General features: G+C 42.5%; 1 protein-coding gene across 1 annotated transcript in view; it reads left to right on the top strand.

The window, feature by feature from the left end:
- UBAC1 (UBA domain containing 1) overlaps nucleotides 1–27,291 on the top strand; it is a 188,447-nt gene that overhangs the window by 61,780 nt on the left and 99,376 nt on the right. Inside the window, exons 2-5 of the mRNA XM_078641884.1 lie at nucleotides 8,241–8,361; nucleotides 10,656–10,729; nucleotides 24,787–24,894; nucleotides 25,061–25,163. Coding sequence (XP_078498010.1) covers nucleotides 8,241–8,361; nucleotides 10,656–10,729; nucleotides 24,787–24,894; nucleotides 25,061–25,163 — 406 coding nt within the window. The remainder of the gene's footprint in view (nucleotides 1–8,240; nucleotides 8,362–10,655; nucleotides 10,730–24,786; nucleotides 24,895–25,060; nucleotides 25,164–27,291) is intronic.

The following is a 27,291-nucleotide window of genomic DNA, read 5'->3' as shown; positions in this document are numbered from 1 at the left end:
TTTAAGAGGTTATCCGTCATCCATTGCACCGTGAACCTCAAGATGTTCTGGGATTGGAGTTGCGCAGCCGTGGTGTCATTTATACTTAACAGCAACTGCGTGTCATCCGCATAGTTAAAGACTTTACAGTCCATCGCAGCCAGCGCAGTAATCAGTGGTTGCAGGTATAGGTTAAATAGAAGCGGGGACAGGGCCGACCCCTGCGGTACCCCACACTCTAGAATCCCCACCTCAGATGTTTCATCCCCCAGTTGTATCCTTTGGGTCCTTCCTGTAAGGAAGGATTCCAACCACTGAAACGCCAAACCCTTAATCCCAAAGTTCTTCAATCTATCCATGAGCAGGGTGTGGCTGACCGTATCGAACGCCGCTGATAGATCTAATAAAATCAGGGCGCTCGCTTTCTTACAGTCAGCCCTACCTCTTAGTTCGTCCAGCACCGAGAGCATCACCAACTCGGTGCTGTGATGGGCTCGAAAACCTGCCTGTCTATCATGGAGTAGGTGGTGAGATTCCAGATAGCAGGACAGGGACTGAAGAACGTGTTGCTCAAGGATTTTTGAGAGAAAGGGCAGCTGGGAGATGGGTCTGTAGTTCTTTAACACAGCGGGATCCGACCCCAGTTTTTTCAATAAGGGTCTTACCCGCGCCTCCTTAAGTTCACTCGGCAGATATCCCATGTCTAGCGATCTATTGAGGAGAGAGATAATATACTCCTCTAATAGGGGACGCGCGATGCGAAAGATCTCAGGTGGACATGGATCAGCTGGGGAGCCAGATTTTATTTTACCCATCAGCTGTTCCAAGATTGGTGTATCCATCTCTGGAAACACTTCAAGAGAACAATCGCTCGCCTTTTTGGATGTTAAAGCGATGGCAGTCCCAGTTGCCGCCATATTCTCTATCTCCTGGACAATGGTCTTCACCTTCTCCAGAAAGTAGGTCTGGAAGGTGTTACAGTCAAAAGGGGCCTTGGTATTATCAGGCTTCTTACTCAGCTCGGCCAATACTTTAAAGGTTTCTTTCTGAATATTAGTGGCCTTGCTTAGGCGCGACTCAAAGTAGTCCGCTTTGGCTTGGATCATGAGTTTTTTATAATGATGGAGGGAGGCCTTATAGATATTCCTATCTATATCCTGCTTGGATTTCCTCCACAACCTTTCCAATCTCCTTAGCTTTGTTTTGGTTTCCCTTAAGAGTAATGCTTCTCTGCAAAGACCCTGATTAATTCAAAGAGGTTTATGAACAAATCTAAACAAATTACTGAAAAAATTTGCAAAATAACAAAATATAACCGTGATTGCTCAGAAGAGCCATCGCAGGAACAGGATGGCGCAACGCACCCAATAGAGCAAGAATCTTTCCAGAAGCACAAATGCCACCAGATCGTACCTGCTCTAACAAGCATTTGCAATGCAATAGGTCTCGCATTTGTGAGAGTTGGAGCTATTGGCATTGCAAATGACTGACTTTTTTATTCATTTGTTTTGAAAACCTGCAAGCGGTGCATAAACACGCACTTTGTACGTATAGTCCTTGCTTACGAGAAGCAAGGCTGGCAGTTAAAGAGACTGCCAGCCTTGCTTCAAATGCCTGTCACAACAGCCCTACGTAGTCTGTCATTTGGCCAATGTGTTTAACATCTGTTTAGAAACTAATTAATTAAATATTCTCTAAATTCCCTAAAAACAGCCACTTGAAACATATTTTATTTTAAAGGGTAATGTAATGGATTAGTATTTCAATTGCTGGGTCAGAAGTGCTGTACGGGGTAAAGCTGGCTCATTTGACTCCATTTGTTGATATGTCTGCAGCATTTGACTGCGTAGACTCAGTAAAGCGATGAGAGACCCCAGATCAAAAGGGCCATGTAAGGAAATTAGTCTGGATTTTTACTTAACACGGCTGCAGCAAGTGGATTCACAGGAATACAGAAGCAAGTGGGATCTTCCAGTCAACATACTGATTAAAGACGATCTAAAACAGAATTCAGATGTATTTTCCTCCCGACCTGGCAAGTATCCATCTAGCAAATGTGTTTTACACTGATAAATGGTAGATCTAGAGCACACTGAAATCGAGCTGCAGAGATGTAACTTAGTTGTCCCAATATTGTGCACACATTTTTTTGCAAGTGAATAAAGAAAAGCAAAAATGTTCTTTTCTGAAATACTGAATATGTGGAAAATAATTTGAGGCCAATACATTGAGTTTCAAAATGTAAGACATTACTCTCCCACAGAGTGCTGCAGCGCAAAGACGAAGAATACAGCTTGCAAGTACAGCTGCTGAACAGGTTTATGCTTCACTTGTTAAAATTTGGTTTGAAAACCGGTCTGCTACATGATAATACAGCTATTATGATGTGTGAAATCTTCATTTATGGAATATTTTTTTTCAGCACTAAACTTAAGTTTTTATAAGGAAAGTCCAAAATATTTTTTAATGTCATTTTTGAGACGTGATGTGGTGCCAAGGAGGTACTATATAGTTGCGGAGAGCAAAGCAGTGGACTATTGGAAAATAAATATTTTCATAGTAAAATGTATAAAGCATTCTGGTTTGGGTGTTAAGGCATCTGTTATCGTGATTTTTATACTGTTGTGTGTGGGTCAAAAGATCCACCCCAAAACATCCTAACCTGAATAAAAAAAACGAAGTGTAAAGCCAACGCCCGCCTAAGTTACAAAACATGAGCAACAGGAGGACTTCACTTTCCTCTTATTCCATCCTGCTCACTGGATTTCTTGTCATCTCGTCTGTCCAAGTCTAATTTATTGTTTTATATACATATATTGTTGTTTACCTCCTTCAGCATTTACCCAAGATTAGCTGTATTTTAGGTTTCTACGATATCTATGTGGCCTTGTTTACAACTTAATGTGTTTGTTTTATTTTGGTGGCTGCGAATAGAAGCTGGGTCCCTGCAATTCGATTACAGATACTAATAAAGATATAGAATTATAGAACACCAAATGTTATTAGCAGGTGTATTTTTCACGGACAGCTTCTGAGCGAAATTAGATCACTAAGAGAGAAGTTCGAGATGTCTGTTACAACCCTAAGTTGAAAACCATCCCAGTTATTCTTGGTTACCCTTATACAGTTTTATGTAATACATGGCCCCCCATTTTAGCTTCCCTTGCTTTCATCTATTGTACATGTATGGAAGAGCCACAGTAGAGCCAAGAAACCTGGAATCAACTGTTTAGCCCCCTACCAGGCATTACACCTCCTATATTGGCACCTAACCCACCCACACTCTTGCCATGCCTCCTATTCCCTAACCCTGAACGCATACCCTGCATTCGGTTACCTTGCCATACTACCCTTCGCAATTTCAACCCTTTGCTTTCTACCCAAATAAAATACAAATAAAATAAACTGGTGTCATGTTCTACAATGAACACAACTGTCTCTTTATGGAATTGCACTCCTACCCTCAAAGCCCAAAAGATTTAAAACAAAAAAAAGAAATGATCTCCAGCGACTGACCACTGCCAAGGCCATGCTCTCCATGGAGAGCCATGTCTGCTCGGTTCAATTCACTGTTCGCATGAGTCAGCAGAGAGCTGCAGGCGACTCCCTGTGTCAGTTTAACACCGTGTAATTTCGCTCCAATCGTAATAAATGATTTCTGTTTTAGGCATAGAACATAAGGTTACCTCTTTACCATCCTAGTGAGACACATTGGTGTGGAGGTTGCATAGGGTGATCACTCATTTGTCTTCAAGACCACTTTGTGCTGGTAGACTGAACCGACTAGGTATGTTGACCATAACCAGCAGCAGTACAGGGTTTTATATTATTGATTGAGTACGGGGTAGTGCATTTCTGTCCCAGCAGGATCCAAGCTGGATGAAAAATGGTCTAAAGAGAGCAACAGGCTTCTGATTAAGTCCGGAGGAAGGTATCACAGGTTCAGTGTGTGTTCCTGATATAGCAGGCGGATACTCGATGAGAACTGGCAAAGCAGCGAATACACTGAAGGTAGATGTTGTTTTCACTGGATAATGTTGCTGATAGAGGTGTGGTACTAAGTTTGTTTTTCTCTGAATTTTTAGGTCTGTCTTTGTTTTACGTTTCTGTTTTTCTCTTTTACCCTTCTATTCAAGTTTCCTTTGAGTTTTTCTTTGTTTGGGAAATACGTGTGTGGCATCTTTTCCATCCTTTTGGAAATTCCACCTCTGTGAAATAATATCACGTTATCAAAGTCTCTTAGATTGGAACCACCTATGTCACGGTGCATGCCTATGTTCTCTAGATTTTAAAGCTGAACATCAGGGGCAGCGGAAGAGAATAAAACATGTTCCAGGATAATCTTATACTGTATAACCTTCAGTCAGTTGCTTGATCAGATACAATTGAATAATTCAAGAGTTGTCTAAATCTGTATCTTACATCATGTATATATTTTATTGATCTGTTTATGTACACATCTCCTACATTAGACTGGTAATTGTAATTTCCGTATGCGACATTAAGGTTGCAAAGAAGTGCTGTAAAATAGGTATTGTATTGCAACATTTATATGGTATTTACTTCTCCCATGTGGGGTGCTGAAGCGCATGCCTACCTGGGTAGCACACTACATTGTGTATGTTATTCGGTTGTAACTGTGTCGAATTTGTTTTGAGGTAGACAAATGTGGGAAGTGTTTCCATGTTGGCCACTGAGGTGCAGTTATCGTATTATTATGGGTCACAGTGCTTAGCAGTGTGATGGATGAAGAAGTGTGAGAGATGCACAGCTCAAGGTGCACAGCACAAGGTTTTCATTAGGCCGGTTGCTTTGAACAGCTCTACGGGTCCCTTTATGCTATTTCCTATAATCCTAGTCCACGTCTGTGGTTACTGCACTGGATTGTCTATTTTCAGATATTTTTAAAACTTTTATTATACTTAGCAGAATAGGTTGCAAGGAGATATGATGGAGACATCTGCTGAGATGGATTTTGTTAATTATCATCCCACATCAGATCGCTTTTGTTAATGTCAAAAAGCGGTCATTGTATATACCTTATTGGGATATTCAGTGGGGGTCTAACTTAATGTCCTCCATGATCTGCCAAAGTCCACAGCAGCATGTAAAAGATCTCTTCAGTTATTCCATTCCTCTTCAGTGAAGTTTTCTTTGAGTTTTTCTTTTGTTGTGAAATGTGTGTGTGTGTGTGTGTTCTGTGAGTGGTTTATTGCTGTGGACAGTACAGTACTGGGAATAGGCATGACCTGTAGCATTTTTAACTTGGGTGAGTGTAAGAATGTCGGTCCAGAGAAGATAATTATTATGCACCGTGCATGAACTACAAACAATCGCCCAACTGCTGAGTGTCATAGTATAAGTATAAGCGCAGATCGGGGGAGGGGTTCTGTATTGTATTGCAATTGCACTTATATGACGCCTACTATCCCATGATGATACTTTGAAAAGCTTTACGCCGGGCAGCATGCTGCTCTGGGAGCTAAAGGTTAGTGGTTAATCCAGCTGCTATTTGGGATTAGATTTGGGTCCTCCAGAAAAACATTCTATGCATTTACTTCAGTTTTATTAGGTGTGATAGTGGAGGCAGTGGGGGTTTAAATACAAGCTCGTGTAGGTGGATGGTGGAATTAATAGATGAAATGGAGGAGTTTAGGTATTGCTAGGCTGCAGGTGTGACTTTCAAAGAAGAGAGTGCTTTTTCCATTAGGTAATGCTTCAAGATAAATATTAGTGCAGCCAAGCTTGCTAACATTTGGATCTCTTTTGCAGCCACTGTAAGAGCCCATATAATTACCTACTGTACAGTACAAAAAGGCATGCTGAAATGCTCAATATAACGAACAGGCTGCTTCACGAACACTAGCTAGTGGTTCCCCGGAGATTCAATCTAATTGGGACAAAGCAAAACTGACATTAAAGGATTTCTGTTTACAGTAACAGCTGTAGAATGACAAAACAGGCCAGTGTGCTTATTAAGAGAGTGAATATACAGGGAAACTATTAGCATGGGTGCAACAGTGGGGAATAATCCGAATAGAATAATTAAAAATTGTTGATTAGACTTCTAACACCAATGCATTAGGAGCATCACATTTATACAGGGTTTTTATTTATTTATTTGTATTTTTTAACCACTAGAAATTAGTATATCAAGTTGGAGGCCAGTCGTAGTGAAAATCAGATTACGGAGTATCTTCACAGGGGTGTGGAATTTATTAAAATATCTACTTGTCCATGGGGCAGTTTGCTTCATGAATCTACTTGTCCTGCAACAAAATCCACTTGTCCCTCTGGTGCCATGTAGTGCCAGCAATACGTTATGGCACCAATCTCATTATGTTGGAGCTCTTATATAGCCTCTCTGATTATGCAGGGCTCATACCATAGTAGTGTTTAAATACTAGCAATCCCTATATGTTGCCACATTTCCGCAGATATACATACTGGGACTGAAGGTAGTGGCAAGCAATAGATCCAGGGTTGGAATGCCCTTTTGAGTCTGTGCAAACCTACTAACTTTTAAGGATTTTCAGCAACTCTTCTCTAATATTTTCCCATACTGAGAAATGTTGGAAATTTACTCCTGACAATGGCAGAGGTAAACCTTCTTTCAGAGTTGGGGGAAAAGTGGTTGGAGGGAAAATGAACTTGAAAACACTCAGGTTTTCGCATTAGCAAATCTATACATGCATATTTGCTCATGCTAAAATGCAGTTCACAAATATTTTCTAGGAGTACAATTTCTTGCCCTACTTCTGTAAATTCTTGTGAATTCACGAAAGACATAGCTGCACCTAATGCATGGGTGCACTTTTGAGAGTTCTGCTAATATGCGCATCTAATCCGAACATTCTGGTAGCATTATGCATAGCCTCATATTGCTAAACTTTGAAACCGTACACATTTTTATACTAGAACCACTGTCAGTAGTGCATTCAGAACTTACATTTACTTACAGCGCTCATCCTAATAATAAAGGCTTTCAATTAATGAACCATAAATACAATTTTGAACAACATTAACATATGCACACAAACATTAACTTAACTGCAGGCAGTGTCCTTCCCTGACCCTTAATGTGGTACTGCAAACTGGCAACCAAAGGGTTTGTGCTGCAAGGGGTTGGGCCTACTTGTCCCAAGGACAAAATACACATTAAAACTTGTTGCCCTTGACCCCAAACAATATGTCCTGGGCGTAGGGCTATAGGAATTCCACATCCCTGCTTCATCAAATTCAATTCCAAATGTAACTATTGAGCAGATCCAAGAATTTAGTTCACGTATTTTATGGGAGTAGTTTCTCTTCACTTTAGATAATTTAGCAAATTAAAATGACTATTGTAATGCCCATCACATTTTATAAACCAGTGTCAACTGAGTATATTTTAAGAACATTATTGCAATGAAATCTGGATGGTGGGTACAGACCCTGAATCTTATTTGAGTCTATAGTTATCTTTCTTAACAACTATGATAAAACAAAGATTCGGGGTCTTATAGGCCCATAAGTCTTTTGAAAGCTGACTGTTACTTTCTTAATGTTTTGCAAACAGTCTTACTATTGCTGTAAAAGAAATAATGCATGAAGATCAAAGTAGCTTTTTACCTGGTATACAGATTACAAGTAAAACAAACATTTTGATAGAAGGTATTCATACCTTTTATTCCTTGTGATTGTGGCCTCTACCTCAACAGTGACGTTGGTGAAACTAGGAGCCCAGTGCTGTTAGCCTTTAAACTGATTTTCATTAAGAGCTTCTTTCCTCCAGTAACAATACTTTAAAAAGGTTTTGCAGTGAATTTCTTGATCTTTGTAGTAGATTTGTTCATCTGTGTTTTAAATCAATTACTACTGACAAAATGGACTACAATACAGCACGTCTGTAGAATCCTCTTCAGTTCAAAATGGTTGTTGCACATATTTGCTGTATCTGAGCTTCACATACATCAGAGAAAAATACCCCTGAGGTAAAACCTTTTGATTACTTAACTTTTACCAGTAATAGAGTTGCACACTTTTTATTTTGAGTCTATTAAATGTTTGAATAAAACACCCTCTTTTATACCTGCAACTTTCAAAGTACAAAATATTGATTTTTAGATAAGTCCATGGAAGAATCATTTGGTAGGGTTTTTATTCAGAAACAAAATACCACTAATTGCAAGCTGTGAAGTTCGTCTTTGCAAAGTCATTACTTTTCTTTGGTCTTATAAATACCTTAAGATCTGTATTTTTAATGACTGTCTTTCGTGTAGTGTGTCCAAGGGAGTTTAGAAGACCCAAAGAGTGTCACCCATCATAAGCTGATACATGCAGCGTCTGAGCGAGTGCTGTCCGATACGAAGACTGTGGTGGAGGAAAACATTCAGGATAAAGGTAGGTCAGCACTGAGACGGTCTTCAATCATCCTTCATCTAGAGTCTAAAACAAATTTTCACTTCAGACCGTAGACCATCTATTTCATCATCCTTTGGCTGCCCATTCCCTCTTTTACCGAGTGATGTCTAATCTGGGTTCCCATTCCACCAGTCTTTCAATGAGGGCGTTTCATTATTCCTTGCTAAGAACATTTACAAACATGGTTGTTCCTGCCTTAATATTTTTGTTTTGTTTTTTAATTGTTTCAACTGTAATACCTGTGGTATTTTCTGACTTGGGGACTGTTTTACATTGCAGTAAGATGAGTAGTTATGGAAATAATGCTTAAAAATACGGAATAGTTTGTCGAATGCCTATTAACTTACCCGTTTTTTTGGTCTCGTCCTATGCAACGCGCATGCGTTGCATAGGAGGGGACCTAATGCCATCGGCAGAGCTCTTTTTCAGCTAAGAAGTGCACGCGTTGCATTGCTTACAATACGTGCACATCTTGGCGATTTCCTTTCAGGAGCGTACGGCGCCATATGGTGGCGCCATATGGTCGCACGCTCCCGAAAGGAAAGCGTCCATGCCCCTCCCCCTGCTGCCACTTTCACTGCCTCGCGGCTTTACTGCAGCGCGGCCAATGCTTGTTTTTTTTTTTCGCGCATGCGCGCGCACCCACAACTCCCGGCCGGGTCAGGTGGCCAATGCTCGTTGTTTTTAGAGTGGTTGTGTCGGCTTTACCATTGTGCAGCTTCTTGGCGCTGAATAACAGATGCTTACTTTTATCCAACCTGATGGTAGTGTTTGAATCAACTTCCGAAGGGTAAAAGGCTCACTGGGGTTCGAACCTGTGACCAGAAGGCCAAAGACAGCTTTATGTGCCCCGCGGCATTACTTGTTTTATATCGATTTGATAAACTATTCCTACTGCTCTACTCAGAGTTGCCGTCTTGTGGGTCCTCGTCATCATGCCCAGTTTATGGCTCCTGATGGGGCGGGCGGGTTAACAAAGTGCCTTTGGTATTTAACTTTGTTAACCCCGGCTTGACTGCCTGAAACAAGAGTGTAACAAGAGCTCTTGAGAACGGGTGGGTCCGCGGCCAGCAGTGCTGGTCTCAGGGGTGTGAGGTGATCATTCTGCAGCACAGATCCCTCTGCACTCAGTGTGAGTGATGTGCACAACACTGTCCCCCGTGATTTGTCGGTTTCTTTCCCCACCCACTCCTCGAGTGATAACAATGGCTTTGACTGTCAAGCCATCATTCCCTGACACTGCGAGACGCAATGAGCACCGGCAGACGCTGTAGGAAGCAGACAGACAGTCACTCTGACTACTTATGCCAAATAAAATACCCTGAGGCCCAGGTGGAAGTAAAAGGAGAATGCACTGAATGTACCGAGTGAAAGAGACGCCTGTTAGGGGAGGGTTTGATGCTGAAATACGTTCCAAGGAAAGGGTGATGGTGCCACTGCTGAAGGCACATACAACAGACTTGTTGTCGCCCTGGAGATGTCCTCAAGGACATATTAATGATCTGTCCTTACAGGATTACTGTGGGATTTACCTAAATTAAATGCCTGCAGAAAGCACTTGCCAATTACCCCAAAACAACCGATTCAGCCTTTCTGTGCATCGGTCAGTGAATTTCCAAAGGAGCCCTTACGTGCTTTGTGTGTGAAAGGCTTTGATTTAGTATGTCGGCCTGATTCACAAAGCTAAATATACACTTTTGACCAAGTTTATTATTTTTGTACTATTTACTCATTACAAGTTAATCTTAGTAGGTTTAAGAGTGTGGAGACTCGGCAGTCGGGGGCAGGCCTATCTTTGTGTGGCATTCTCCGCCTAGACTGGGAGCCGTAACCTTAATATTTACCTGCAGTTCGTGAATGTCAAAAAATAGTAAACTTACACAAAAGTGTATGTTTACCTTTGTGAATCACCACAGTGTGAGAGGAGGGGGCAGATACGGCGTGAAGTATATATTATAGAACTGAGGCCTAAAAGCATGGGTGTGAATCACATTTTCCCTACTTGATTGAATTGTGTATTCTTGTGCAACTCACATTTTCATGCTAGGCTCCCATTTGTCAATCCACGGATCTTATCAGTGGACTGCTCCCTTCCTTGCACAGCTCCGCCTGCACATAAATAAAAAATGTGTCATTTACAATACCAATAGCTCAAACTTTCCTAATGCGAGACCTATTGCATTGCAAATGCTTGTTTACAATGGAATTTACCTGAAAAGTAGTTAGCTGTGTACAACTCATTTCCTCTACCTTTTTTGTTTTTATAATACCAGATGTCTTGTTGTTGATAAAAAAGCGGGCTCCCCCACCCCCTCCTAAAATGACTGAAGTCTCAGCAGAAGAAAAAGTAAGTTAATTGATCTTTTCTTCAATAGTTTGACAAAAGGCGTAAATGTGTGCCATGTGACCAGCTGTGCTTGTGACCGGTGAACAAGTTGAAGTGTAAGAGCCTCTTGTATAATTACCACACTCTCCTCGAATCACGGGAAACCAAAAATAGATATTTATTGTTAACATATGAACGAATCCAGTCAACTGATTTTACAACCCTGGTCAAATGTATTTAAAAATAATGCAGTTGTGGTTAGAATCTGCATGAGAAAGTAATGGAGAGATTGAACTCCCCTAAAAGTGTGACGCTCTATGCCACAAAGTTAACAAACACAACATGCAAAACTTTTTCATACTCTTTCCCTTAATGGATCGTATTTCACTATTGGCAACCCCCCAGATTTGTTGCTTGAATATACATGTATTTGTGGGCGTCTCCTGTCCTGTTATGCCCCTGCACTTCTTTTCTGTTGTATGAAACCCTAACCATTTGCTCTTCTATTACCGCCACACTGGTGACGAGTGGGGCTTGCACAGGTCATGTGTACAAGAAAGCACTTTTTATATGAAACTGCTGAATAAACCTTGACCCACTGTGCATTTTAATAGAAGTGAAATTATTAAAGTACACCAGTACTGAAATGTTTTTTATCCTCCAGTTTCCTCCAATGACGTTTATGTTTGGCTTGATAAACAGTTGATCTATATATAGTCCTTTGTGGTTGTGGTATGGAGAACACGTATATTTGAAGGACTCCTATGAGGTAACCCTTAAGTACACCATTGCTAGGAGGTATGTATGTAATTGTATTTATTTGTGCTAAATGCTTTTTGAAAGTTAAAATGCTACTTTGTTTCTGTCAGGCAGACCAATAGACCTCCCCATGCTATGGGCGGTGCTTATGACCACAGTATAAAAGTATAATCGCCAGCTCATTACTGGCCCTGGTCTCATTTTTAGGGCCGGTGTTAGCCAAGACCTTTTTATTTTACTAAAATGATGTACATATTTATAGGGGTTTTCATCCAGCCTTATTATTCCATTGCTCTTTATTTGTCATTCAAGTTTTTCTTTCGCCTACTGCAGCATGGGGCAGTGAGTTATGGTCACTAAAGCAGTTGTACAGCTTCACTGTGACAGTATTCTTCTCTTTCACATGGAACACCTCGACACAGATCATTCTCTTCAGTGCCAGGAACTTCTAGTGCAAATGCACTTGTTCAGACCTAATTTGTTTTTTTACTTTAGTTCATATATTTTATTATATATTGTTGAGGGTCCATTAGCTCACCAGTAATAACGTTTTACAAACTTTGTAAAAAGTTATTTTTTTCATACCCCACCAAAAATTGCCAAAACAAAACTAGCATTGGCAAAGCAAAAAAGCTAGCACCAATACCTATTTCTGTTTGCAGTGCTTCTTGTGCTATTGAGAACTACTATTAACTGCAGTAGGACATTCCAGTTGTCCAGACTCTTCAATGCACCCTGTACGTTCGTAGAGGGCCTCCGCTGAGCTCAGCATGTAAAGCCGTAGTAGTTGCAGATAATTCAGAAGAACAATAGCATAAATGAAAAACACCAGCTCTCATTCTAGATCACAGCAATAGATGAGACCACAGATAAGAGACCAGAGCAGAAGAAAAAATAACTCTGTAAATCTTAACTTAAAGGGGCATTATAGCATTTTTATTATTTGGTGCTTGAATAGCTCCCACTTTGCCATTATCAAGAATGGAAATGACTTCGGTACACAAAGACGACTTTACAAACAGTTGTAAGCTTTTCTTAGTTGATTAGAGTGAGTCAGATTAAAGAATCTGGCTTTTCGTGTGGACAATTTTGGAAATGGGTCCTCAGTTGCCCAACATGGTGGGGTGAGTGTGATTGTTGCATCTGTGGGTGTGCTGCTAAATGACTCCCGAGAAAAGGAGATCACAGCTTTTACAAATCCAGATTTCAGATCCATATATGAGTGTAAGAAATTAGGTTATTGGTTGAGGGAAGTGCACGCCCCATTAAGGTAACAATCACAATCCTTATCAGGGTGAACGTCATTAAATTAATATGTGATTAACCCTCTGGTAGCTTTGCACAGAAGCAGTCGGGCTTAACTTAGAGGCAATGGGTAAAGTATTTATGCAGTCCCCAAACAGTAATAATGTGACAACAGAGCACAAGAAATATCTCAAACCAATTTAGGAAAATAGATTTATTTGATAATAATTAAAATGATATCAGAATGACAAAAATCCAAAAGTAGAACCATCGATATTTAGTTTTAGAGTTTTTAGTGAAAATTGTGCCCAAAAGCACAAAGTGCCACTCGCAGTCCTCTGGTTGCAACACTAGACTGGGGAAAAGTCTCAAGTTCAGACTCCCCTCGATACAGGGATTAGATTAGTCCAGCTGAAAAGTTACCTTCAAGTCTGCCACAAAGAGTTACGTTTGCAGTGGAGGAGGATGCGGGCGGAGATTGAGGGTGGCGGTTGGTCATCCATGTAGTGCAAAGAGCTGGTCGGGTATCTCGGACCGTGGTTACTGTAGTGCGAAGCCCCAGTCAAGCTTTGCAGACCGTTGTTGCTGTAGCTTCATGATGGCAGTTGTCGTGGGCTGTTGGTGCTATAGCGAGAAGTGCAGATCTTCAGTTGCCACGGACAGTTGTCCGTGCAAAGAACAGGTTTCACTGGTGCTTCGCATTGTCTGTCGTAGTGGGGGCTCAGTCTTGACGCAAACAGACTAGTTTCGAGGAACCCAAACTTCACTATTTTTACCTCTTCTTCCACAGAAGCTCAAGCAGGTCCAGTTGCAGGAGGTCAGCTGGGCAGTTGACCGCTGAAGTCACTCTAGTTAGCCTGGGATTTAAGCAAGCAGGTCTAGTCTTTTCTTCTCAGACAGCAGGGCAGTCCGTTTTCTCTAATTTCCAAAGGACCAGGAGTGTTCTGGAGAGTGGCTCTTGAGGTCCAACATTTATGTCTGGTGCCAGCTTTTTTGCGTGGAGGTGGGCTTCCTGTCCTACCGTCACTTCTGGTTCTTGAAAGTTCTTCCCCTTCCTCCTACAGGGCTCCAAACTGTCTGGGAGTGACAAGACAGGGGGCAGAAGTTCTTTGTGCATGGATGATGCAAACCCTTTTGAAGTGTGAGTAAGGTCGGACAAAGCTACTCCCAGTCATTCTGCCAGGATGGCCCATCCTATCCACACCTTTATTGTGACTTAAACTCTGATTTTACCATTAAAGAGGATTTTAAATTACAATTCATTTGAGTCTAAACAACATGTCTCAATCTGCTCCCAATCCAAAGTTAGCCCGTATTAAATGTAATAAGACATCCCATAGTTGGTCAATTTGAGAGATAAGCCTTACAACGGTGAAGCACGACTTTTGGAGTGTTTCACTCCTAGTACATGTATAACTTAAGTATACATGTCCTATGCTTTAAATACCGTGAACCCTGTCCTGTGAGCCTTTAGGGACTACTTTAGGGGTAACGTATAAGTATTAAAACTGAAGGTTCAGGCCAGGCAAAAGGAATTATTTGCCAGGTCAAAATGGAATTTTAAAACTGCAGTCCAGGCTGCATTGGCAGGCCTGAGACATATTTAAAATGGCTACTTTGTGGGTTGCACAATGAGTGCTGCAGGCCCTAGCTAAATGGACTATCATTTGGTGCTTACAAGTAGATCAAAATGTGCGAAATAGGTGTAGTCCAGTTTTAGCAGGTTTGAAGGACAGAGCAGAAGTACTTTACCACTGGTTAGCAGTGGTAAAGTGCACAGAGTCCTAAAGCCAACAAAAACGAATTCAGCAAAGCAGGAAGGGTGAAGGCAAAATGTTTGGGGGAATGCCATTTCGAGTATGCCAGGTCTAATAATGAGGAATTGAATAGAGAGGTTCAATCAGTAGATTTGTAGAGCATTTCTAGTCATCCTTGAGGGTATGCAGGCGCTGGCAGGGTCCAGTTGAGTAGCCAAATAGCCAGGTCTTCAGGGTCTTTTGGCACTCCGGAAGAGATGGGAAGAAACGTGGATTAAAGGGTAGCTGATTCCATGTCTTTGCTGCTAGGTAGAAGGATTGACCTCTCCACCTGCTTCAGCTGATGTGGGAGTAAGGTTTAGAGAAAGGGTCGCAGAAGTGTCTGGTGGGCTGGCGGAAGTTTAGGCAGCGGTTAAAGTAGGCGGATCTGCAGTTGATTAGGGTCTTGTATGCGTGGGTCATGCGCTTGAACTGGCATATTTGGGAGAAAGTGGAGTTCCCTGAGGTAGGGGGTAAAGTGGATTCATTTAGGGAGATCCAGGATGAGTCTAGCTGCAGCATTCTGTGTCGTCTGTAGTCAGAGGAGATGATTTGTGATTCCTGCACAGAGAGCATTGCAGTAGTCCAGTAGGCTGGAGATGAGGGCCTGCGTGATAGTAGGTCTTGAGCTGATTGAGGCTAACAGAGGCTGTCAGCCGCATAGCAGAACATTCATTTGGTGATGTGGTGTTTGAATCCTTCAGGGTGACTAAGTTTACTAGAGCAGGAGCAGTGTAGCGCAGCTTTTGGATACCTGAGCATAATTAGTGGTCCTTTCTTTCGCCATCATAGTATTTGACTTGGAAAATCAAGTTATTTCAAGCTTGTTTTTCACCAGCTTTCTCATTTGGTATGTAGAACTCGCACTGTGTTAATTTGACATGAAAGCCTAACTCTCTCTGGAGCTCTCTTGACCAGACTGTTTTTTACAAGTTCATGCAAAAGAGAGATAGGTAGTGCTGAAACACCATATGAATACCAATTTGAACATCCATACGTTATTTTGTTCATTAAATGTCGGTACCGGGTGTAACTCGCCATAGATCTCTTCATTGTGTTTCTTAACAAGGCACTTAAATAGTGATGAACGGAGTTACTACCTAAACACTGTACTTGCTTGGCATTCACATAGTATGTAATACTGTCCACCGCAGTCCTCCTTGGGTGAAGTAATTTTTATGTCGTTGAATACAAAACTATTAAGCATTTAACTTCACATGTGGTAGGAGATCCTCAACCTCAGTCATGTCAGAAAAATCCTGAAAATGTTATGAGCCTGCAACTTCATGAATAATAACTTCACAAGAATTTACCTACTTAGCTTGTGGCTGTATTTTGAATTTAATAACATCAATGTAGCTTATTTTCTGATATACTATACCTTATGAGTGAATCCTTTAAGTCTAACAATTTACCAGCCTGCTTCACCTTTCTTTCATTAACCTTTCAAGCCTATGCAGCCCTTTAAAGTACTATTATTAGCAATGCGGTATATGGACTGAATAATCTATCAGTATCCTTAGGCCCAGTGGCCCCATTATCTCCCAATGTTCGAAAATTAAGAAAGTTCACGATTCCTGGTGAAAAATCTCTACCAGCTAAACCTAGGTTGATTCGGGGTTGTGAAAGTTGTACAGCAGTCAATGTGCATAGAAGCAATATATATTGTTGTATGACATGATCTGCTGTGTCCCCCTTCTGCTATTTTAACTTGTGGTGCCCTCCCTTGTAATGCCTTCACTAGTCGACTTTACTGTTTGATTGAGTCCATTGGAGGTGTTGCATGATTTAATTTAATTTACGAACAAATCCCCCTATGCTGCTGGTCATATAGAGCACCCAAAGTGCATCTTTGTCCCCTAGTTGAGTGTAACTATTGCCTACTCTTTTCTAACCATGTATGGACTATGTTCCTGAAGTCAGCCTATTATAGCTATGGTGCACAGGTCTTACATGTATGCTTTGAATGCATCTTCAGGGCAGAACCAGTTATTACTGTAAAAAGTGGTGGTTCCCCTCCAGGTTGTCTTTATTCTTCCTTGTGAACCTTCTGCTATTTCAGTGTGATCAGTCCAGACCCCTTTAATGAGCTGGCAGAACATATTGAAAGTTCTGTTGAGACAACACCTGCCCAGTAACCGTGTTGAAGATCTACTCCCTCTATTGTTGCTCAGAGCTTGTGCCAGAATTATTACAAAAGTGAATGCAAACCGTGATCAAGTGGTGCTTGATCACGAGGCACGCAGCCTGAAGAAAACTCTAAATTGTTGAACTCCCACACTTTCTGGGTTGTAGGGTACAAACACCACCTGCTATTTTTGAGATCCCAGTTCCACCAAATACAAGTCTATCTGGCAAATAGTGATCGATCTGCTTCATTTGGTTTCCCGTTCCCCCTCATAGCATTTTCATCTCTGTGGAAACTATTCCTAGGAAGACCTATTTGGACCCTCGTTCCTTCCTCAATCTCATCCTGTGCCCATCACCCTCTGAATAGATTTGATTCCTATGAGCTCTGCACTATAGGAACTGACTGGCGGATTCTGTCCACTCTACCTGGTAAGCTTGCAGCCAGAGAGCTGGCAGCGAAATATTTTCTCCACCTGGAGACTTTTTTCTCCTCTTCATTCCTATTCCTGGTGGCTTCAAGAGGAGCTCTTAAGACTTTACAGAGATTTCATCAGATTCAGATTAGAGACCACTACGACTCGAAAAAATTGTGCTCTATAAAAAAAGGTTTTTAGTCCAAACATAACTTTGTTCATCTGGGCAAACCCTCCCCTCATGGCCTGTCTGACTGTATACTCTTGCAAGTTGGACTAACATTTCCTATGGTCCCCTTTAAAAAGTCCATTTCAACACTTAACCCTTCATTTTATGTCTGGTGCAAAAATTAACATTTGCTTCGCATGTTTGAGAACTTTTGTGTCTTTAAGCAGCATTGCAAATAGTGGGTGATAACATGCAAGCTATTTTGGATTAGCACACATAGGCGATTTGTCCAGATTTGGTCTAGAAATTGCCAACAGCTACGAGATTTTGTTAGGAGTACTGTAACCTGAAGGCATTTTCTAGGTAGAAATCTTCCCTGGAAATGCATTCCGCCCATTGCTTACCATTGGCTTTATGGTTCGTATTTCATAGTTGCTTGTTTTCTGTTTGCTGGATTTATTTGTTTTAGGCGGTCCAGCATGAGTTTGTACCTTCTGTGGAGCAAAGCATGTTTACAATGACCCCTTGTACTTTTTAAACCAGTGCTCCTTTCTGTAAACAAGTCTTTACATCTTGTTATCGTGTCACATTTGCTGTGCATTCAGGGGCAGAGGTAAAACGTCAGGCTCTATCTTCCAAGGGAGCTTGGTGTTTACTTTTCTTCCTGATTTCAAAGTGAGAGGATTTATGTGGCTATCCTGCTTATTACCCATGTGAGAGATAATTATGTAGGATGTTATGTTTTTTCAAAATGTGTGTAAATTACCTGTTCAGATATTTCATAATATATCCGAACTAGAAAAGCTCAAATGAAGCACATTTTTGGTAGTTCTGAAGTGTGGTTGAAACAAATATTTTAATAAGGTCAAAACAAATTAATACACTTAGTGATCACATTTCCACGCTTAATCGTTTGTGCGCTGTATAGGTTTATCAGTGAAACTGTATGTCTGCAAATGTAATGGTCATTTCAATTGAAAATGTGTTACCTGCACTACCACACCATGCATACTCCACTTTACGCCACTCTACTCTGCACCACTCCCGCCCACTGTCCTCTACTGTGCACCACTCCAATACAGTCAACGCCACTCCACACTAAGCCACCGCACTGTATGCCACTCTACTCTGTGCCACTCCATTCTACGCTACTGCACTCTGCTACTGCAATCTCGACTCTATGCATATCTACTCTACACTGTACACCACTGCACTCAATGCCACTCTACTCTAACCACTGCGCTCCACACTACTGCACTCTACGCCAATGTGCTCTGCAGCAGTTTACTCAAAATCAGTGCACACTACACCACAGCTCACTACTCCAATCTACTCTGTACTCTACGCCGCTATGCTCAACTCTGCAACATTCTACGCCACTGCACTCTACGGCACTCTATTCTGCTCTGCACCACTGTAATTTATGCATTGCTCTCAACACCACTCTACTCTACGCTAATGCACGCCACACCTCTCTGCCCTTCTTTTTTCTATGATACTCTACTCTGCAATACTGCACTCTCCGCCACTGCACCCTACTGCACCCTAACCAATGCACTATACGCCACTACACTCTATGCCACTCTACTGTGCAATCACTGCAATCTATGCCACTCCATTTTACCCCACTGCAATGTACGTCAATCTACTGTAACCCACTCTAATCTACTCTGCACCACTGCATCTACAGCACTGCACACCACCCAGCAGCCTTCCTCTCTACGCCACTTCACTCTACTCTGAAACAATCTACTCTATGCTACTGAATTCTGTACCACCCTACTCCACTGTATGCCACTCCACATCAGTTTACCCTGCACCACTCAACAGTACGCCACTCTGCTCTGCGCCAATGCACTCGACCCCCTTTACTCGACACCCCCTCCTTTACTCGACACCCCCTCCTTTACTCGACACCCCCTCCTTTACTCGACACCCCCTCCTTTACTCGACACCCCCTCCTTTACTCGACACCCCCTCTTTTACTCGACACCCCCACCTTTACTCGACACCCCCACCTTTACTCGACACCCCCACCTTTACTCGACACCCCCACCTTTACTCGACACCCCACCTTTACTCGACACCCCCACCTTTACTCGACACCCCCACCTTTACTCGACACCCCCACCTTTACTCGACACCCCCACCTTTACTCCACTATACTCTACACCATTGCACTCTGCCCCACTCTATTCTACGGTGCACCACAGTACTCTGCGAAACTGCTTTCAACGCCACTCAACTCCACTATATTGTAAGCAAATGCGCTCTGCACCACTGCACTTAACACCACTTTGCTCCACAACATTCTACTCTATGCCATTCCACACCATTGCACTGTATGCTACTCTATTCCACACCACCCTACTCTGTGCCAATGCACTGTGACACTACTCCACAACACTGTGCTCTCCCCCACTGAACTATATACCAGTTTTCTCTGCACTGTACTCCATTACACACTATGCCACTCTGCTCTGTAATCACTCCACGCCACTGCACTCAAAACCACTCTGCACCACTGCATTCTGACACTGCACGTTATGCCACTCTATTCTACGCCACTGCACTTCACGCCACTGCACTTCACGCCACTGCACTTCACGCCACTGCACTTCACGCCACTGCACTTCACGCCACTGCACTTCACGCCACTGCACTTCACGCCACTGCACCTCACCACTCTACCCTGCATAACTCCACTCTACGCCACTGCACTCTACGCCACTGCACTCTATACCACTGCACCTCTCCACTCTACCCTGCATAACTCCACTCTACGCCACTGCACTCCAAACCAATGCACTCTACATCACTGCATTCTACATCAATCTACTCTGCACCACAGTACTCTACACCACTATATTCTGCAATACTCTACGGCACTATGCTCTATGCCACAGTACTGCACTGTATACCACATTACACTCTACTTCACTGTACTCTATGCTTCTGTTATCTATGCCATTCGACTCTATGCCACTACAGTCATGCACTCTATGCCACTCTACACCACTGCCCTCTACAACACTCTACTCTGAAACACTTCAATCTGTCACTACAGGCCACTATGCTCTGCTGTACTCTGACAATCCACTCCACTCCACTCCAAGGCACTGAACTCTTCCCTGCACTACTTCCCTCTACCCTGCACCACTTCACACCACTCTGAAACAATCTACTCTGTGTCACTACACTCTACGCCACTCTATTCTGCACCACTCCATACAATGCTACTGCAATCTACTCTGCGCCACTCTGTCACTGCAGTCTACGCCAATGCACTCTACACCACTTTACTCAAAACCAATGCACTTGGCACCACTGCGTCCTCTAAGCCACTCTGACACTCCATGAAACTCCACTTAAAAAAAAATATATATATATTCACAATGCAAGACTTTAAGCTATTGTCATTTACAATGCCAATAGTTAACTCTTGTAAATGCGAGACCTGTTGCATTTCAAATGCTTGTTAATTTTTATGAGCTAGGTGACAGATTGTTTTTCTTTCAACTGAATTTCTTTTTCAGTTGTTGATTCTTGCACCCACAGCACCTCCCTCCGTGTAGGCCTGAAGTTGCCTATGTAACGGAAAGGAGATAGAAAGATTCCTTGGTTTGCACTCCCAACAGGTCTTCCTAGGGAGTTGTGGAAGCTTAGCCGTAGCTTTTACAGAAGTATTTGGCTGGTCTTGTCCATCAGCTGGCGGAAAGCATTTCTTTAAGCCACTACCAAATTGGCACTGCTCTTGGAAATGTGCATCAATTGTCAAGTTAATGATCATGAAGTCTGAGGTGCCTTCCTACACACTTGATTGTGGAGGCTGGCAGGAAGTATTAGAAGGTTGTGCAGGAGCAGTTTGAAAGAAACAAATATTTATTTTAATGCAAAGGTACCTCACGAAAATGTGACACAACTTAATCCCGTTAAAGGCATTGTAAAATGCCCATTCTAATATGGCTGGCGGTGTCTACCATATAGAACCCTTTTCCGCCCACCAGGGGGGGAAAAGCAGCGGACGGTCTTTCCATCCACCGCGGACCCCCCAGCCATAATAATATGGCGGGGGGGTCATTCCGGCACGGATGGCGGGTGGATCACCCCCGCCCTGCCAGCGGTGGCTACCGCCGGCCTGGCGGGGGCGAACCGCCTGCCATCCTAATGGGGCCCCAAGTGTCCGAATATAATCCAACACAGAAAGGGGCACCTTTTGCTTCTCCTGCAGAGCTCTGCGAGTATTTACATCCCTAGAAGGTACATTTCGATTCCATGCCCATGCAAACCATTGTCTCTTTGCCAGTTAGTGCCGCCTGTAAAAATAATTTTATAAAATATTTGCCAGAGCATTGGAAATAATATACTGCTTACTTGTGTACATACGTTACACAACTGGTGCCAGATGACGAACACGTTTGGATATCAGCCTATGTGGCTCAAAGTGAATTTTTGATATGATAGTGAAAGGATCCAAGAGGCTGTAATACGCCCTTCAGCCATTCAGTTCTCACTACATTAGGTACCTTTCTGACTGAGTAATTCACAAGTTCAAAGTGTCTCTTCTATGGGTGCTCCAGGCCCTTCCAAAAAGGGTACTGCCTTTCTGTTTTATTTGGACAGTTTGCAAGTAAATGTATCCTTCAATTTTACTTTTCACTCACTGTTAATTGTTAGGCATGTAGTGCTGCTAGTGTTTTGTTTTTCTTTTTAGGTCTCGCCTAGGGACGCAGCGCATGCGCTGCTCGCCTTGGCGAGGCCTATTGTTGGGTTCTTGGCCTAAGGGGGACAGGGCGTCCACACGTACGGATAGGAGATGTGCACTCCGTACACGTGTCCTGTCCCCGCATAGGGCCGCCTGCTTCTGCAGCCCATCTGGCCCATGGTCCACTTCCTGCTCCAAAGAGAAGGCCGGCACCCTCACCCACTGAGCCCAACGCGGTCTGCCTCGGTGGGCAGCAACACGGAGCCGGGCGGGTCAGTCCCAGCAACAGCCCTCCAATCCTTGCCACAAAAAGTGGCAGTCCCACCGGCTCGTAGGCCGCAGTAGGGCCCCAGGTCGGACGCGGAGGTCTCCACCGGACAGTGGCAGGAGTAGCTGGACCCCGATGCCTGGCGCGGCTTGTTGAAGTAAGTGCTAACACACCCGCATTAAACCTCCCAAGCTCCCCCTCCTGTGTACTGGAAACAAGATGTGCTGAGGAGCATGCAGTGACTTTAAGTGACAGGGCCACTACCATGTGGTGCGTTAACCAGTAAAGACTTATGTTTTTCAGTGCTTGACGTTGTTGTGGTAGCTCTTCGTTAGGCCAGAATCTTCCGTTGCTTTTATTGGAAGTTGTATGACGTTGGATCCTCCTCGTGACTCCCCCTCCCCTCTCACTCTGATAACCGTGCCCGAACTTCCCATGGTAGAGTTTAAGAATTATATGTATAATGTAGGGCTTATAACTCCACTGTAAGAGCAATAATAAATGTGTGTGTGTGTGAGGGAGGTGTAGGGGGGGGGGGGGGTCGGATCGAAAACGACAGTATCCAAAGAAGTGTAGCTAGGAATTCTTTCCAAGAGTCCCGTCTACGTATTTAATGGTAACTAAAATCCAGTTTCCTAGTTTGTGGCAGCTGATCAAAATGTTGGTGCCCCTTTAAGCTTTCTATGTTTGCGCCTAGACATATCGCACAATAACGGACCTATGTCTAAAACAAGCCATACACATTGGCTTCACTGGTGCATGTCCTCAGAATTAGATACATGAATAACAATTTTGAAAAGATGAGACATTAAATGAAGCGTTACAAAGGTCAGTGAAATTGAAAAGGTTTTCAGAGTGTCAATCACTCCGGTCATCCTTGCACCGTTTTCCTCTGCAGTCTCACTGTTAAACATGTACATCTTCTTTTTTTTTTTTTTACCTGTCGATCTGAAATCTTCCATCTGAATATCTCACACCTCATTAGTCCTTTCTTTTCGCTGTCGACTTATGCACTTGCTTCCTTGTATGTCCTTCACACCACTGCCCCCCACACCCATTCACTCACCTGTACTCATTGCATTTTCTTCTATATTCATCCTGTCGGTAGACAGATTTGTACATTCTACACACATCCCTTTAGACTGACAATCACAGTTCGCATATATGTGGCCATTCCTCTGTGAACTGCGCAAAGAGGCAATGGATCCAGTAGTGCATGAACTTTGAACAGCTTAATGAGCCACTGACAAACACTTTGGGAAACGTGCGCTGCATTCAGCTTCTATTCTAGAGTTTTGCGCCATGTAGATTATAAACACCAACGCATGACCTAAACTCACTCAGATGTCTAGAGGGGACTGAGTTCACAGTATACAAGAGTCGGCTTTTGTATGAAAAAGTACTATTGCATGTAAGATGATTTGAACATACGGCCCGGTGGGGACATGTTTCTAAGTCGGTTTTGCTAACCTGATATCCGTCCCAAATAAAGCCCGGACTGTGAGTGGCTGCATTCCGCTTTTTCAATAGAAGCACATCTACATGCCAAGTGGTTCCTTCAGTTCAGTGACTGCTTAGGCAATGTGGGTTTTTGAGGCCCAAAAATATTTTTGCATTTAGGCAATGATTATTTTTTGGGGGGATTTCTGAGAACACACAGCATTCTTCCACATAAAGTAGAGTCCACATTATGAACAAGCATTTGCAATGCAATAGGTCTCACGTTTACGCGAGTTTAAGCTATTGTAAATGACAATGCCTTGTATTTATGTTTTAAAAACCAAAATAAAAGGCATAGCCATTAATAATGCCAGTAGCTCAAACTTGCATAGCTGCGAGACCTATTGCATTGCAAATGCTTTTTGTAGTATACTGCGTAAAGGAAGCAAAATGTATAATTTGGATAGTAATTCATGGCCAAGATTTCTGATGATTAGCAAGTTCAACCGCTATGGCAGAACAAAGAAATAAAGTTGTTTAATCAAAGTGCCTTTGGATAATTTTAATTTGTGGAGATGATCCTTTCCAGAATGTCAAGTCAGCCTTGTAAGATGATCATGGAGCCTCCTAATATTGTAAAAGGATGATGGATATTTTTTAAAGTTTATAAATGTTGGTGCCCTTCTGGATGTTTCTATAAACACAACTAGTGTAAACTTTTGGAATGATTAATAACTCATGGCTGATGGTGTGACCCTAGTTCTACTTGAGATGAGAATGGGTGGTATTTTTAAATTGTGTGTATTGGTAGTTCATAAACATCATACTGATTCCAGATCTGAAGTGGAGATGCAACTGGAACTTTATCCCTATTTATGGATTAAACGGCACCACACATGCATGTGCCGAACACTTTTTTAAAGCTATGGTTGTCTGTGATTCCACACAGGATCACAATAGTGTCATCCCATTTGGTTTGAACCCCCTCCCATTTGTCTTCTTTCGTAAATCCTTTTGTAACTACGAGGCAATTTGAGTGTTGGCTTTCGGACATGCGCAAAGACCATGATGGCATTTGTCACGCTCTCAAGCTCTCACCTGCAAAAAGGAGGTGGTCCATATAACTTTTTTCTTTTTTTTTCTTTGCTCATAGAGGAAACAAGAGCAGAAAGCACCGGATAAAGAAGCTATTGTGAAAGCAACAACTGGCCTTTCATCCCATAATGCCGACAGGACTGTCGCCCATCACAACATGAGAGATGTAAGTCAGAATCTGTTTACTTGGCAGCTTATGGCACAGTAGCATTCTGTTACAAGTGGTGGTAATCTTGTTGGATTTTGAATTTAAAAAGGCTGGGGTCATAACTTCAGCAGACGTACCCTTTGTTGCCACCTATATCAGTGTTGGGATTGTTTTCTTTTTACAGTTCCAGACTGAGCTGAGGAAGATTTTAGTGTCCCTTATCGAAGTTGCTCAGAAGTTACTAGCACTGAACCCCGATGCTGTTGAACTGTTCAAGAAGGCGAATGGTATGAGCACTTTCTGTGTTTTTGTTAAATTGCATTTGATTATTTTTGTTGGTCTTTGTCTTGTAACCTAAGCCCTTTTTTTACGGAACACTCCAAAAAATACATCTTTATATAAATGTCTTCATGGAACAGAATGGGGACAGTGCGAAACATACTGCAGGGCAGTTTGCAAAATATGTAACTCATTATGAACTTATTACCATATTGTTCTCTACTCACTGGCTTCAATCGGAGAGGCACTTTAACTGAACCGAGCCTCCGATTTGATGCCATCAACTGATATATGATTATTCAAAGATGCCATAGCTTGTCTCCATGCTGCAGCCAAATCTGGCGCTGTAGCAATGTTTTCATGAATGTACTTCCAAAGATGACTGTGGATAAGTATTTGATGGGCAACTAAGTGGTGTCAGCAGAGTTGGGCATTCATTCAACTTGCCGTCAGGCTGGCATGGCAGACTCCGGTGTTGAAGCCTAAAGACAAAATATTGCCATTTGTCTAGAAAAGGGCGTGTTTTGGGAAGGGGGGGTTCTTGATTTGTTATGGCCTTGGTAATGTTCCTGTGGAGATTAATTTATGTTTGACCAGTGTTAGGACATCTGGGTGTGCATGAAGGTTATTGCCGTGGAGAGTTGTAGTGTGGTGTTTACTTCTAATTGCATTACTCTGATCCAGCCTCCCTCATAAGTCATTACTTTCTGTGTTTTGTTGTTGCCTTCAGAAATTGGAACTCTGCTACCTACCCCAAATAAACTGAGGACAAACCTGTCTCTGGGCCAAACTCATCCCCTCCATCTGAACACAACTTTTGAGTTGCTGCTTCAGCAGTACTTCTCTGGCTCCACAAGTCAATCATGTTCAGCACTTTGGCTTCCAAGAACTGAGACACAAGAAGCTTAATCTGAGTAATAAGATTGATGCATTGCCTTTTCTCGTTTTTTACTTTGAGAGTTTGGAAAAGGCTACATATAGCTCACCAATGTGTCGCAGTAACAATGCACAAAGATGGCAACAAATAAAAGACCTTCTTATTACCTAATGTAGATGTGTGCCACATCACACACTACTGTTAATCAAATTTTACAACTGCACACTTCCGACCTGCAATGAGAGAAGAGCAGGAAAGGCTCAGTAACGGCTGTTATCCAAACAGTGAGACCCCTCAGCCTATGTCTAGTAAGAGGCTTTACTTCAAATTGACTCCTGTTTTACTCACTTGAACTCTACATCTGCACCTTAGTAACAATTCAAAATGACTCAAGTTAGCCCTTCTACCGCAGAAAGAAGCCATTTAATTCATGCACTTCTGATGTGAACTAAAATCCTCAAACAATCACAAAGGTGGAAACGTCCTGCAAATCTCCTTCCAATACACGTTTTTTGGGGAAAGTAAGGATCTGCGAACAAAAGCAAGGAAGCACTGTGAGCCACCTAGGTGACAAAATTTCAACCCGCATTCAATTTCACTGTGCCTTGAAAGACTTTAAAATAAAGAGGCGATGCAACTTGAGATCGTATTTTTACCTACAGACCATGGTGAATTCCACGTAGAAGAAGGGGGAGCTGACTTAAGAGAACCTCTGTTAGAGGTTCAAAGAGGGTCTTGTTTAATATGGAGAGTACAAAGTGTGATCATCACCAACTGGACTCCCTCTGTTGAGCTGATCAAGCTCAATTCAAAGCCAACTCGAGCACCAAACCCCATTTACAGTACTGAGCCTGCTAGGCATTTCACACCTTGTTTGAAACCGCGCATAGTGATGGTACTAGCCCTTCAATACGGAGCCTCTACTACACACATATATTGCACTAACCAGATGTTAAATTAAACTCTACCGTTTTAATCCTTCGTTTCATTTAAGCTACTATTTGAAGTTTATTCAGAGTTAACGGACAAAGGTGGCCAGGAGCAAGGTAGAACACCCACAGTATAGCAGCCACCACCTTTCAAAGGATAGGAAATCACAATATCCAATGGCATATAGGAGCCACCAGAATTACTTGAGGCTTGAAATCTGAAGCAAGTATTTGAGAATATAAGGGATACTTGCGCAAACGTCTGAGCTATGAATCCTAGCCTACAGGGCAAAAACAAACGTGTGGTGGCATTTTTATTTATTTTAATCA

This window comes from Lissotriton helveticus, chromosome 5_1 (genome assembly GCF_964261635.1).
Source record: "Lissotriton helveticus chromosome 5_1, aLisHel1.1, whole genome shotgun sequence".
NCBI lineage: Eukaryota > Metazoa > Chordata > Amphibia > Caudata > Salamandridae > Lissotriton > Lissotriton helveticus.
The sequence above is the reverse complement of the archived record's forward strand: the minus strand, read 5'-3'. Positions and strand labels throughout refer to the sequence as shown.